This window comes from Salvelinus sp. IW2-2015, linkage group LG4q.1:29 (genome assembly GCF_002910315.2).
Source record: "Salvelinus sp. IW2-2015 linkage group LG4q.1:29, ASM291031v2, whole genome shotgun sequence".
Lineage (NCBI taxonomy): Eukaryota > Metazoa > Chordata > Actinopteri > Salmoniformes > Salmonidae > Salvelinus > Salvelinus sp. IW2-2015.
This window is the reverse complement of record NC_036842.1, coordinates 5,788,346-5,803,736: the sequence shown is the minus strand read 5'-3', so window position 1 is coordinate 5,803,736 and position 15,391 is coordinate 5,788,346. Positions and strand designations below refer to the sequence as shown.

Genomic DNA, 15,391 nt, shown 5'->3' with positions numbered 1-15,391 from the left:
GCAACGCTCCCCATCCAACCAAACAGAGCATGAGAGGATCTGCAGAGAAGAATGGGAGAAACTCCCCAAATTCAGGTGTGCCAATCTTGTAGCGTCATACCCAAGAAGACTCAAGGCTGTAATCACTGCCAAAGGTGCATCAACAAAGGACTGAGTAAAGGGTCTTATGTAAATGTTATATTCAGTTTATTTTTTTCTAAAAACCTATTTTTGTTTTGTCATTATGGGGTATTATAGTACGTAGATAGATTTTAGAATAAGGCTGTAATGTAACAAAATGCTGAAAAAGTCAAGGGGTCTGAATACTTTCCGAATACACTGTAACTGCTGAGTATGTCTTTGTTTTGAATGAGAATAAGTTACATTAATAGTGACAAAATAAATTACCTGAACACTGACAGTCTCTGATATCCTCCTGATGGAGACTCTGTGAAGTTGTCCATTGGCCAAGTTCCTTATGCTGGTCCTGAATACCTCAGCATCTCTACTGTTCTGCAGCTTATATTTAACATCCAGGTAACCTTCAGGAGATATAGAGACAAAACTTGAATATACAGTAACTTCTATTTAATGTCCAGGTAACCTTCAGGAGATATAGAGACATAACTTTAATATACAGTATCTTATATTTAACGTCCAGGTAACCTTCGAGAGATATGTGAAGACATAACTTTAATATAACTTATACATAACATCCAGGTACCTTTCAAGAGATATATAAAGATAAACTCAGGAAAAAAATAAACGTCCTCTCGCTGTCAACTGCATTTATTTTCAGCAAACTTAACATGTGTAAATATTTGTATGGACATAAGATTCAACAACTGAGACATAAACTGAACAAGTTCCACAGACATGTGACTAACAGAAGTGGAATAATGTGTCCCTGAACAARGGGGGGGGGGGGGGGGTTCAAAATMAAAAGTMGCAGTCAGTATCTGGTGTGGCCACCAGCTGCATTAAGTACTGCAGTGCATCTCCTCCTCATGGACTGCACCAGATTTGCCAGTTCTTGCTGTGAGATGTTACCCCACTCTTCTACCAAGGCCCTTGCAAGTTCCTGGACATTTCTGGGGGGAATGGCCCTAGCCCTCACCCTCCGATCCAACAGGTCCCAGACGTGCTCAATGGGATTGAGATCCGAGCTCTTTCGCTGGCCATGGCAGAACACTGACATTCCTGTCTTGCAGGAAATCACGCACAGAACGAGCAGTATGGCTGGTGGCATTGTCATGTGGGAGGGTCATGTCAGGATGATATCTCCATTATCTTGACACAACTGTGGGAAGCATTGGAGTCAACTTGGGCCAGCATCCCGGTGGAACACTTTCGACACCTTGTAGAGTCCATGCCCCGACAAATTAAAGCTGTTCTGAGGGCCAAAGGGAGTGCGGCCCAATATTAGGAAGGTGTTCCTAATGTTTTGTCCACTCAGTGTAGGGACACGTTTAATATCACTTCATTATAACACCCAGGTAACCTTCCGAATTATATAGAGATATAACTTGTATACCGTAACAATCAAAACCACGTGGCCCTTTCCTGCTGTCAAATTACCTCGTGGCCCTCATGGGTGGGATGTTATTAATATTTTTCTAAATGTCATAATTAATAAACATTATCTCCAAAACCTGCTGAAAATCTGGTGTTTCTATGTCAAGCGATTTTTGTATATTATAGTCTTCTGTGATGTGTATATGAAGTKTAATATTGGGATGCAAACTCAGAATTTTATACATTTCAACTCTTTATCTGACATGATACAAGTCTTCTTTTTTTAAGTCTATTACAATGTGTGTGAGGTGTATACCTTTGTGTCAAAAGAGATTTGTTTAAGACTTCTAAGAAACAATCTATGTGACCTGGATTTAGCCCACTGCAGTAAAAGGTTAAACGCAGACAGTGACAGACATGTAACACTATCACTGTCATTAAAATGCAGACAGCCACTGAACAATATCGCTACCATGTGGGGGAGCATTTACGACGTACCCGGCAAATTGTTGTTTATACTGTAGCATTTCAAGGAAATTTCCTCAATGTTCAAGGCTACAGTGACTGATTTCATAACATAAGCCTACAAAGCATTCAGCTACTAAGAGGATTCATCTCTAATTCCCTATCAATAACAGAGATATTAAATCAAATGTATTTTTGTAATTTGGAAGGAATTAAGTATCCGAGGGGCTCTGAGTAATGCACGGCTGTGTTGGTGTCGTCAGTCATCTCAGAGAAACAAACATTCACATTCACATTCAAATGAATGGGGAGATTGGAAATGTATTGCACCTCTTAAGAAAACACACCCTCGTTGACGCTGCTGCACACAAATGATCACTTCATACAAAAGTGGAATTGTACACTTTAAGCAGACAATGTATTTGTTATTTAAATATATATWTWTTTTTTACACATATCCAGTAGAAAAACAAATATTTGTAAGGGCTAGAATAGACAAACGATTTGCGCAATARGACAAATTAAACAATTCTATTAAATAAGTGTGAAGGACCCATTTTTAGATTTAAGCAGAGGGCAATCGTATCAGATAGTTCACAATTACTGAGGCACTGTAAGGTTAGAAGTATTTGAGCCATGACATGATTTGTACCATAGGACTAAGAAACAACTATTATATAACTGGAGAGGGACCGTTCAGATTGTTTTATTTTTTATTTAACCTTCATTTAACTAGGTAAGTTAAGAACAAATTCTTATTTACAATGACGGCTTACCAAAAGGCCCCCTGCGGGGACAGGGGCTGGGATTAAAAATGTAATTAAAATTAAAATATAGTACAAAACACACATCACGACAAGAGAGACACCACAACACTACATAAAGAGAGATCTAAGACGACAACATAGAATGACAGCAACACATGACAACACAGCATGGTAGCAACACACCATGACAACAAGATGTTAGCAACACAACATGGCCGCAGCAAAACATGGTAGCAGCACAAAACATGGTACAAACATTATTGGGCACAGACAACAGCACAAAAGGCAAGGTAGAGACAACAATACATCACGCGAAGCAGCCACAACTGTCAGTAAGAGTGTCCATGATTGAGTCTTTGAATGAAGAGATGGAGATAAAACTGTCCAGTTTGAGTATTTTTTGCAGCTTGGTCCAGTCGCTAGCTGCAGCGAACTGAAAAGAGGAGCGAGCCAGTGATGTGTGTGCTTTGGGGACCTTTTAACAGAATGTGACTGGCAGAACGGGTGTTGTATGTGGAGGATGAGGGCTGCAGTAGGTATCTCAGATAGGGGGGAGTGAGGCCTAAGAGGGTTTTATAAATAAGCATCAACCAGTGGGTATTGCGACGGGTACACAGACATTACCAGTTTACAGAGGAGAATAGAGCGCAGTGATGTGTCCTATAAGGAGCATTGGGGGCAAATCTGATGGGGTGCGACCGTTGAACTAAGCTCATGAGGCATTTATATTCTTCAAGAATAAAGGGTTACATATCATTGATTTACAAGTCCAAACATGAATATAGCAACTGCTGATTGCCCCTTTAAAAAATATATATTTTTGTACTATCCTCTCACTGCTCCTGAGAGGTCTTGTTTGTGCTCTCCTAGAAAGACAGACAAAGCCTTAACAATTTACTGTGCATGAATTGAGAGGCAATAGTGTCTGACAGGCCTGGTGTCTACGGGGACTTGGAGACTCAAATTAATCCAAATGAATTCTGTTAAAGGTGCTAGTGGAAGGAAAGGAGCAGCCAGATTAGGACCTGCTTTCTAAAGATGATCTCTCTCTCTCTTAAAGTTGCTGTTAATAACCTTTCTAGATGTAGTAATATTTAGTTCCAAAATGACAATAGTTGTACACCTTCATGTTACTTGATATGTCCGTTATTTTTCAGATTTTTATAGACCCTACAAGCTGATACAGAGATTTGTATTCACTCTGTACAGTAAATGCTAAATAAAGGTGTGTTACTTCGAATCATTGAAATGTTTAAAAACGGCAGAAAATACTTTTAATTTTATTTTTTTATCTCTCTGCTTCTTACCATTCCTGTTGAGCAGCACAGCCAGGTACTCTCTGTAGTAGGAGCAGATGTAGAGCAGTAACGCAGGGCTCTGTGTGGTTCTAAAGCTAAACGAGACATTCTCTCCTCGTAGCGTCAGGTCAGAGTAGATGGAGGAGGACTGGGACTGAGTGCTGGCGTTTCTAGTCAGCTCGTACGGCTCCTTGAATGTGTACTGGACTGATGTCCCAGGTTTGAAGTAAGCAGAGACCTCTGGAGGTTGGGAAAGCAGAATAGAGGAGTCGGTGGTTATTTTTTGGGGGTTGAATTGAATAGGCCAATAGTTCCACATTGTGATAGAACAGTTTTTCACTTTTGTTATACATCTGTTAACATTCTGTCCATGAGTAAACTCTATTAACAATTTAAAAACTTTCATGTATTTAACAATCTACGCCTTTGTTCATATTTGCAATTTATTTTTAACAGACATACTGTAAATAAAACCATACAATCAGCATGTTACTTACAGAACAATACTCTATTTAATGCTCAACAGTCTACCACTGTGGCATTGTGTCAATCAGCACCATGGCGACTGCCCGCTGATGTTCTAACCATGAAGTGGTCCAAGTCATTTATATGAATTCTTGAAAATGTACAAATCGGCCTGCCTGCATCACACAGGTGACCCGCTGATGGCGATGACTCAGAGACATCAAAGGATGTACAGAAACACTTCTATATCAAGCTCTTGATGTAGCTAATGCACACAGCTGGTAAGAACTTGTAAAGTAATGCTTGACCTCGAGCTCAATATGAGGGTCCTCTAAAATAATATAAATTCTTGACCTTTTGATGGTTCTCATTTAGTACTGTATGCACCACTTTCTAAATGGCTGTTCTGGAAGGTATTTCCACTCCTTGGTAGGAAGTGACAAAGAGGTAACCGTATCTATTAGCCTTATAATGAAGGAATTAAATAAACTCTCAGACAGCAGCAGAACCATCAACAAAAAACATATGGCTTTAGAATCTAACAACAGTTCTAACATTAGTCTTGTACTGTAATACAGTATGTCCTGTGTTTTTGTTGAGTGCACAAATATGAGCTCCACCAGTTGGTCCCAAATCGTTCCTATCCTCCCCCTAACCCTTGTTAGATGTATGCAGCTAGATCTAAAGGGTCAGAGACAGGTACTGTATTCGCAGTAAAGTGGTGAAGCTTCCTCCACATTGCTTCCACCTTATCTACAAAAATCGAAAGGGTTGGGGCCAAAGAGGAGGATTATGGAGTGAATTGGGACCGACGTACATCCTCTCACATCGCTGATCGCCCCAAGGGCAAGTGAGTTGATCAGAAGAAACTCAGAGCTCAGAGGCTGAGGTCGAGGTGATGCTCATAGTCTATTTACCTCTCTGGCAGAAGGGGCCTGCGTAGGCGGAGAGGCCACAGTCGCAGGAGAAGCCATTGTACCTCTCCACACACCTCGCCTGGTTCTGGCACAGATGCCCGTAGCTGCCGCAGTGTCCCGGGCAGCCCGGACTCACCCCGGGCGTGATCTTAGCCCTCTCCTCCAGGTCCAGAGTCCTCCCGTTTAGTTGCAGCGAGCGGATACACCCCAGGAAACCTTTCATTCTGGAAGCAGTGCCACCTGCCAAGAAACAACACAAAATGCATTGTTCCTGTTTTTTTTTTATCTGTTATTTTATCTTCTTCTGTGTGATGGGGCACGCAGGGCTACAGTACCAGAGTTATTTGACATGTCACCCGCCCGTCRCTCCCGGGAGCGTAAATTTGACAACACTTTTTTTAAAGAACAGAAGTCATTTAAACGACGACAGGGCGATGAAAACAAAGTTGAGAGTGGAAAACACATTCAGGGAGTTGAATTTGATCAGCTGTCTGTCTGCTGCCACTGCTCTGGCTGCTAACCTCCCTCTCCTTTTCTTCTCTCTCTCTTCTTTCTGGCATCCCCCCATCCTTCAGAGCTGGCAGCTCAAATTGTTCTTAGAGTTCATGCAAGGCTTTTCACAACAAAGAATCAATGAGCCTTTCCCCCTGCAAGGCACTCTGGCTCTCTGTCTGCGAGTACAATTGGCATTCTGATTCAAACTGAAAACCTGATTATAATGTTTTTTTAAGCAGCACTACAATGTTAAAACATTTTTTAGGTGGGCTGTGTCAACTCTTTGGTCAAATATAATTGAAAGCTTTTTTGAATCAAATCACCACTACAATCCATTTCTTAGGTACTGTATTGTCAAGTTCTTGGTCAAATGGAATGTAAAAAATATTTCCTTCTATAAACTGCTGAATAAAATGTCACTTGGTCATTGTAGACGGAACATTAACTGATGCTGAAACTGAAAACGTGGATTTTTTTAAGCAAACTTACACTACAATGTTAAAGCGTTTCTAAGGTAGTTGTCAAATCAAATGTTATTGAACACTCTTAAGCTAGTTGAGTTGGAATAAACTGTCATTTGGTCATCGCAGAGCAGACTTTGGGTAACTGTCTGGTGGGATTTAATCATGTTTGGGTAATTGTGCATCAGAATGAGCTCATGATTCCGGGAAAGTGGAACAGTGAGCCGAGACAAATCCCCGAGGAGAGGAGAAGCCGGTGCGTTTGGGCCACTGGAGCAGGAAAAGGAGAGAAATGCTGTCACAGAGAGAGAAAGAGAGAGAGAGATTTGATTTGAGAGAGTACGAGTGAGAGAAAGAGAGAGAGAGCGAGGGGGGGCGAGAACGAGAGAGAAAGAGAGACAAAAACTGGCGGAGAGAGAAAGAGTGAGAGAGAGTGTAAGTGTAAGTGTGGAGAGAAAAGCTGTCCGAGAATAAAAACACTTAAAAGGAAAACATGACATTAGGAACCTCAGGTGAAAGTCAGTGTGTTTAAAAGGTAGGCTAATACATTTTCACAGTTAACTTAGGCTACATGTCATTACTATAAAAGCCACAATAGAACCACTAAAGCAGTCATTTGGACTGCTCATGAATTTTAAAAAATGTATTACTATGCCATTTTTAAAGACAATCTTTGACTTTTCCTAAACAAATCTATAATATGCAGTACCAGTCAAAAATTTTGACACCTACTTATTCAAGGGTTTTTCTTTATTTTTTTACTATTTTCTACACCGTAGAATAATAGTGAAGACATAAAAACTATTAAATAACACATATGAAATCATATAGTAACCAAAAAGGTGTTAAACAAATGAGATTATTCAAAGTAGCCACACTTTTCCTTGATGACAGCTTTGCGCACTATTGGCATTCTCTCAACCAGCTCCACCTGGAATGCTTGTCCAACAGTCTTGAAGGACTTCCCACATATGCTGAGCACTTGATGACTGCTTTTCACTCTGCGGTACAATTAATCCCAATAGGGTTGAGGTTGGGTGATTGTGGAGGCCAGGTCATCTGATGCAGCACTCCATAACTCTCCTTCTTGGTCAAATAGCCCTTACACAGCCTGGAGGTGTGTGGGGAAATTGTCCTTTTGAAACACAAACGATAGTCCCACTAAGCGCAAACCAGGTGGGATGGTGTATCGTTGCAGAATGTTGTGGTAGCCATGCTGGTTAACTGTGCCTTGAATTCTAAATAAATCACTGACAGTGTCACCAGCAAATCACCCCCACACCACCTCCTCAATGCTTCACGGCACAGACATGGTGGTTGGAACCAAAAATCTCAAACTTGGACTATTCAGACAAAAGGACAGATTTCCACCGGTCTAATGTCCATTGCTCGTGTTTCTTGGCAAAAGCAAGTCTCTTCTTTCTTATTGGTGTCCTTAAGTAATGGTTTCTTTTCAGCAATTCAAACATGAAGGCCTGATTCATGCAGTCTCCTCTGAACAATTGATGTTGAGATGTGTCTGTTACTTGAACTCTGTGAAACATTTATTTGGGCAGCAATTTCTGAGTCAAAGTTATTCTAATGAACTTATCCTCTGCAGCAGAGGTAACTCTGGGTCTTCCTTTCCTGTGGCGGTGCTCATGAGAGCCAGTTTCATCATAGCACTTGATGATTTTTGCAAATGCACTTGAAGAAAGTTTCAAAGTTCTTGAAATTTCCCAGACTGACTGACCTTCATGTCTTAAAGTAATGATGGACTGTCGTGTCTCTTTGCTTATTTGAGCTGTTCTTGTCATAATATGGACTTTAGCAAATAGGGCTATCGTCTGTGTACCACCCCTACCTTGTCACAACACAACTTGGCTGAAACGCATTAAGAAGGAAAGAAATTCCACAAATCAACTTTTAACAAGGCACACCTGTTAATTGAAATGCATACCAGATGACTACCTCATGAAGCTGATTGAGAGAATGTCAAGAGTGTGCAGAGCTGTCATCAAGGCAAAGGGTGGCTACTTTGAAGAATCTCAAATATAAAATATTTTGATTTGTTTAACACTTTTTTGGTTACTACATGATTCCATATGTGTTATTTCATAGTTTTGATGTCTTCACTATTATCCTACAATCTAGAAAAGAGTAAAAATAAAGAAAAACCCTGGAGTAGGTGTTCTAAAACTTTTGACTGGTTATGTAAATTCTGTCATTGTTAGAATCTTAATATCACAAACAGAACTGGTGTTATCGACAGTTTTAGGAGAGCATGTCATTTTGTACATGGTTTTTCCCATTGCACCTCTGTCTCACGAAAGTAGGACCTGCTCCCCTCTTCTCCCGATAGTTAAAGATGTCGTGCCCAGTTGAAAATCACTCCGATAATTGCCTCGAAATTGAACCGAAAGTGACTAATTTCAGACATAGGCCTATAATAAGAGATAAAATAAATGAAGTAGGCTAAAGTATGATGGGGAGAATGGATGAGTTGATGAGTGAGGGGAAGCGAACGATTCATAATTATGTAATCACCAATTGTGAATGAAAAACAGGGCGGGCCATTCTATTGTATTCATCTATTCTAATCAGTCTACTCTGGCTTAATTGGAATACACAGTGAGAGCGTGCGTAATTTACAATGGTAAGAAGACCAAGACAAATGGATGCACTCGTTAGCGTTGCTAAAAAATCTGAATGAAAACGACTCTGATGGTGGGGAATAAATAAATCACGATGACATCTCTGATGAGTATTCTTCTGATTCTGAGCCTCAACCGGAACCGACGCCTCCGAGGCCTAACGCAAAAAAAGACAGAACTGTGCGCACTGAGTTGGTGCCCAGGCCACCACCGAATGAAATCGTGAGACAGGAGCGAGGAAGGCACTGTTTGGGAATAGAACAAGCCGTTGAGAATTCTATAAACTATTATCAGCACCAAATGGCATCACTGATAAGCAGTCCCTACGTCTCAAGCAAGAAATAAAATCAGCTACGCATTCAACAGCTTTCGTTGTTCAGGCTATGTGACATGGACATGCGCCAACTWATAATTTACTTTTTGATTATCATATCAACACATATTCATAATCCCATTATTTATATTGTGATAATTKTCACTATTATCAAGCACACTTGGCGCTTGTAATGATATTTAGGCTACTGATGTTTTCGTCATTTGACCATGCATCTTGCTGACCGTGCATCTTAGTGGTTGGGGTATTTATTTTTATTTGGTCATTATAAAAATAAGCGTATAGTCTACCAGGTTCCAACACCAATGCTTTCTGTTTCATAGTTGTAACATAGGCACTCCACGAATACAATTTATTAAACACTTAATAATATTATTTGTATTTTTATATAGCCTATAGGAGGTACCTTAAGGGGCAGCAGGTAGCCTAGTGGTTGCTGGATCGAATCCTCGAGCTGACAAGGTAAAAATCTGTCGTTCTGCCCCTGAACAAAGCAGTTCCCCAGTAGGGCGTCATGTAAATAGGAATGTGTTCTTAACTTACTTGCCTAGTCAAATTAAGGTAAAAAAAAATAAGCGCCCCATATGGAAATCAAATGTCTGCCCAAGGGATTTGTCCTAGCGCCGGCCTTGGTCAAAAATACGCAAACGTTTAGAAAATCAGAAATGGAGCAAATACTTTTTCAATACACAGACTATTATCTCTAAGCAAATGTATGATTTCATTTCATAACGTCCTATTGCCTTCTGACAGGCTCTGATAAACCTTTACGCAACCTCATATTGAGCCTATCAGTGTCATTGTGCTGGTCTTCAGTCTGTTTTCGCCCGAGACCATATTCTAATGATTAAAGAAAGAAAACACAAGGAAAACCAGGCTGCAGTAGAATACTTTATCACCAAGCAAATATGTTTTCTTTTTTCTTGTCATATCTGCAAACACCCACTTTGGAGGAAGAACAAACAGTGGCTTCGGGGAAGAGACAGAGACCGGGTATTTGAATGAATATTTATGTGAAGAATGTCTTTAGCCAGTAATCCTAGAGAATGGTTACCGGTGGGGGACCATATCAAGATGCCCTATGGGGAAGAAAACCTCTTGGGGTTCCTAGGAAGCTAAAAACCTCTTAAATGTAAATTCCCCAGATTTTTAAAAAATGTTTTAATTCAGTATAGTATGAGAACGGTAGCCCCTATCTGTAAAAGCAGGGCCTTTTCCCGAAACGCTGAGTATGTTAGCTATTGATCGGTGCCTTCAAATTTTTGGTGTGACTTACTACCATATATGGGCATACGTATTTACAAAGGCAGCCCGAGCCGATTACCTCATTTCAAGATGGCTGCTACCTACATTCCGTTTAGCGTTGTGAAGCATAAACAAAATAAACACGGAATACATTGATACACATCGAAAGCTGGGACTCCGCAGATCATGAGGTTAATCGTATCTGATTGGATGTGACCTACCGTTATTGATCACCAGCCCGAGAGTCAAAATGTTTATTTTACACAACGTTTTCACCAAACATCTTAGAAGGTAAACTTCGATTTGGTCTGTGTTTGAGCTATAGCTACATGGGGGGTATCAAATGAATCCTTAGGTTGGTAGGAACAAATCTAGCATATTGCCATGTTATCTGATGATGTATGACTTAATGGAAACATCAAATGTCCACTGAGTGACTTTCTTTGCGCATAACAGATAGAGTTGACGTCTTAATTATTATTCTACAATGTAGAAAATAGTAAAAGGACAAACCCTTGAATGAGTAGGTGTGTCAACTTTTGACTGGTATTATAGTCCCATGCTTTTCATAGTGCTTGTGGCACCATTCGTCCTAACAGAATCGGTTTCCCCAAGACCAAGGTAGACGACATGACAAAGACAGTGGAGAGCGGGACCTTACGTTGGAGCAGGACTAACAAGCTGCTTTTTGTTAAATGGAAGGACACTAGGGAAGTAACCATGCTCACCACACACACATGCCAAACGACAAAAGGAAGAACTGTAAGCATTGCACAAAACACAGGGGGAAAAAAGCGTAAAATGCCAGATTTTCTGTCCGAAATGCCAGTTCACTTTTTGTTTCCTGGCACATAGGGACTTTTATTTTATTTATTTATTTCACCTTTATTTAACCAGGTAGGCTAGTTGAGAACAAGTTCTCATTTACAACTGCGACCTGGCCAAGATAAAGCAAAGCAGTGTGACACAAACAACAACACAGAGTTACACATGGAAWAAACAAACATACAGTCAATAACACAATAGAGTAAAAAAGTCTATATACAGTGTGTGCAAATGAGGTAAGATTAGGGAGGTAAGGCAATAARTAGGCCATAGTGGAGAAATAATTACAATTTAGCAATTAAACACTGGAGTGATAGATGTGCAGAAGATGAATGTGGAAGTAGAGATACTGGGGTGCAAAGGAGAAAAAAAATAATTAAGAGTATGGGGATGGGGTAGTTGGATGGGCTATTTACAGATGGGCTATGTACAGGTGCAGTGATCTGTGAGCTGCTCTGACAGCTGGAACTTAAAGTTAGTGAGGGAGATATCGGTCTCCAGCTTCAGTGATTTTTGCAACTCGTTCCAGTCATTGGTAGCAGAGAACTGGAACCAAAGGAGGAATTGGCTTTGGGGGTGACCAGTGAAATATACCTGCTGGAGCGCGTGCTATGGGTGGGTGCGGCTATGGTGACCAGTGAGCTGAGATAAGGCAGGGCTTTACCTAGCAAATACTTATAGATGACCTGAAGCCAGTGGGTTTGGCGACGARTATGAAGCGAGGACCAGCCAACGAGAGCATACAGGTTGCAGTGGTGGGTAGTATATGGGGCTTTGGTGACAAAACAGATGGCACTGTGATAGACTGAATCCAATTTGCTGAGTAGAGAGTTGGAGGCTATTTTGCAAATTACATCGCCAAAGTCAAGGATCGGCAGGATAGTCAGTTTTACGAGGGTATGTTTGGCAGCATGAATGAAGGATGCTTTGTTGCAAAATAGGAAGCCAATTCTAGATTTAATTTTGGATTGGAGATGCTTAATGTGAGTCTGGAAAGGAGAGTTTACAGTCTAACCAGACACCTAGGTATTTGTAGTTGTCCACATATCCTAAGTCAGAACCGTCCAGAGTGGTGATGCTGGACGGGCGGGCAGGTGCGGGCAGCAATCGGTTAAAGAGCATGCATTTAGTTTTACTTGCATTTAAGAGCAGTTGGAGTCCACGGAAGGAGAGTTGTATGGCATTGAAGCTCGTCTGGAGGTTAGTTAACACAGTTTCCAAAGAAGGGCCAGAAGTATACAGAATGGTGTCGTCTGTGTAGAGGTGGATCAGAGAATTACCAGCAGCAAGAGCGACATCATTGACGTATACAGAGAAAAGAGTCGGCCCGAGAGTCGGAGGKTCCGGACAACAGGCCCTCCGATTTGACACACTGAACTCTGTCTGAGAAGTAGTTGGTGAACCAGGCGAGGCAGTCATTTGAGAAACCAAGGCGGTTGAGTCTGCTGATAAGAATGTGATGATTGACAGAGTCTAAAGCCTTTGCCAGGTCGATGAATACAGCTGCACAGTATTGTCTCTTATCGATGGCGGTTATGATATCGTTTAGGACCTTGAGCATGGCTGAGGTGCACCCATGACCAGCTCGGAAACCAGATTGCATAGCGGAGAAGGTACGGTGGGATTCGAAAGGCTCCTGAGGCTGCGTTTATTGTAGCTGGGGATTTTAACAAGGCTAATCTGAAACCAAGGCTACCTAAATTCTATCAGCATATCGATTGCGCGACCCGGGCTGGCAAAACCCTAGATCATTGTTATTCTAACTTCCGCGACGTATAAAAGGCCCTCCCCCACCCTCTTTTTGGAAAGGCTGACCACTACTCCATTTTGTTGCTCCCAGCCTATAGACAGAAACTAAAACAGGAAGCACCTGCACTCAGGTCTGTTCAACGCTGGCCCGACCAAGATTGCTTCTATCATTTTGTTTTGTTCCCCTTAGCGTCGAACAGCAACATTGATGAATATGCTGATTCGGGGTGCGAGTTTATTAGCAAGTGCATCTGTGATGTTGTACCCACAGCGTCTATTAAAACCTTCCCCAACCAGAAACCGTGGATTAATGGCAGCATTCGAGCAAAACTGAAAGAGCGAACCACTGCTTTTAATCAGGGCCAGGTTACCAGAAACATGACCGAATACAAACAGTGTAGCTATTCCCTCCGCAAGGCAATCAAACAAGCTAAGCGTCAGTATAGAGACAAAGTAGAGTCGCAATTCAACGGCTCAGACACGAGAGGTATGTGGCAGGGTCTACAGTCAATCACGGACTACAAAAGAAAAACCAGCCCGTCGCGGACCACAATGTCTTGCTCCCAGACAGACTAAACAACTTCTTTGCTCGCTTTGAGGACACTACAGTGCCACTGACACGGCTGCTACCAAAACCTGCGGGCTCTCCTTCACTGCAGCCAACATGAGTAAAACATTTAAACGTGTTAACCCTCGCAAGGCTGCAGGCCCAGACGGCATCCCCAGCCGCGTCCTCAGAGCATGCGCAGACCAGCTGGCTGGTGTGTTTACGGACATTCTCAATCAATCCTTATCCCAGTCTGCTGTTCCCACATGCTTCAAGAGGGCCACCATTGTTCCTGTTCCCAAGAAAGCTAAGGTAACTGAGCTAAATGACTACCGCCCCGTAGCACTCACTTCCGTCATCATTTTACATTTAAGTCATTTCATGAAGTGCTTTGAGAGACTAGTCAAGGATCATATCACCTCCACCCTGCCTGACACCCTAGACCCACTCCAATTTGCTTACCGCCCCAATAGGTCCACAGATGACGCAATCGGAATCACACTGCACACTGCCCTAACCCATCTGGACAAGAGGAATACCTATGTAAGAATGCTGTTCATCGTGTGGTGTGGTGTCAGGAAAATAACCTCACACTCAATGTCAACAAAACAAAGGAGATGATCGTGGACTTCAGGAAACAGCAGAGGGAGCAGCCCCCTATCCACATCAACGAGACAGTGGTGGAGAGGGTGGAAAGTTTTAAGTTCTTCGGCGTACACATCACGGACAAACTGAATTGGTCCACCCACACAKACAGCGTGGTGAAGAAGGCGCAGCAGCGCCTCTTCAACCTCAGGAGGCTGAAGAAATTTGGCTTGTCACCAAAAACACTCACAAACTTTTACAGATGCACAATCGAGAGATTCCTGTCGGGCTGTATCACCGCCTGGTACGGCAACTGCTCTGCCCATAACCGTAAGGCTCTCCAGAGGGTAGTGAGGTCTGCACAACGCATCACCGGGGGCAAACTACCTGCCCTCCAAGACACCTACACCACCCAATGTCACAGGAATGCCAAAAAGATCATCAAGGACCCCACCACCCGAGCCACTGCCTGTTCCCCCCGCTATCATCCAGAAGGCGAGGTCAGTACAGATGCATCAAAGCGGGGACCGAGAGTCCGAAAAACAGCTTCTATCTCAAGGCCATCAGACTGTTAAACAGCCATCACTAACATTGAGTGGCTGCTGCCAACATACTGACTCCAATCTCTAGTCACTTTAATAATAAAAAATAGGATATAATAAATGTATCACTAGCCACTTTAAACAATGCCACTTTAAATAATGTTTGCATACCCTACATGACTCATCTCATATGTATATACTGTACTCTATACCATCTACGGCATCTTGCCATCTTGATGTAATACATGTATCACTAGCCACTTTAAACAATGCCACTTTAAATAATGTTTGCATACCCTACATGACTCATCTCATATGTATATACTGTACTCGATACCATCTACTGCATCTTGCCTATGCCGTTCGGCCATCACTCATTCATATATTTTTATGTACATATTCTTATTCATTCCTGTACACTTGTGTGTATAAGGTAGTTGTTGTGAAATTGTTAGGTTAGATCACTTGTTAGATATTACTGCATGGTCGGAACTAGAAGCACAAGCATTTCGCTACCCTCACATTAACATCTGCTAACCATGTGTATGTGACAAATACAATTTGATTTG

At 41.8% G+C, this 15,391-nt stretch overlaps 1 protein-coding gene across 1 annotated transcript in view; it reads right to left on the bottom strand.

The window, feature by feature from the left end:
- Positions 1-15,391, bottom strand: part of LOC111961300 (contactin-associated protein-like 4) — a 198,404-nt gene that overhangs the window by 14,233 nt on the left and 168,780 nt on the right. The window contains exons 18-20 of the mRNA XM_023983461.3: positions 5,407-5,646; positions 4,034-4,264; positions 388-521 (exon numbers count right to left, since the gene is read on the bottom strand). Of these exons, the coding sequence (XP_023839229.1) occupies positions 388-521; positions 4,034-4,264; positions 5,407-5,646 (605 nt within the window). The remainder of the gene's footprint in view (positions 1-387; positions 522-4,033; positions 4,265-5,406; positions 5,647-15,391) is intronic.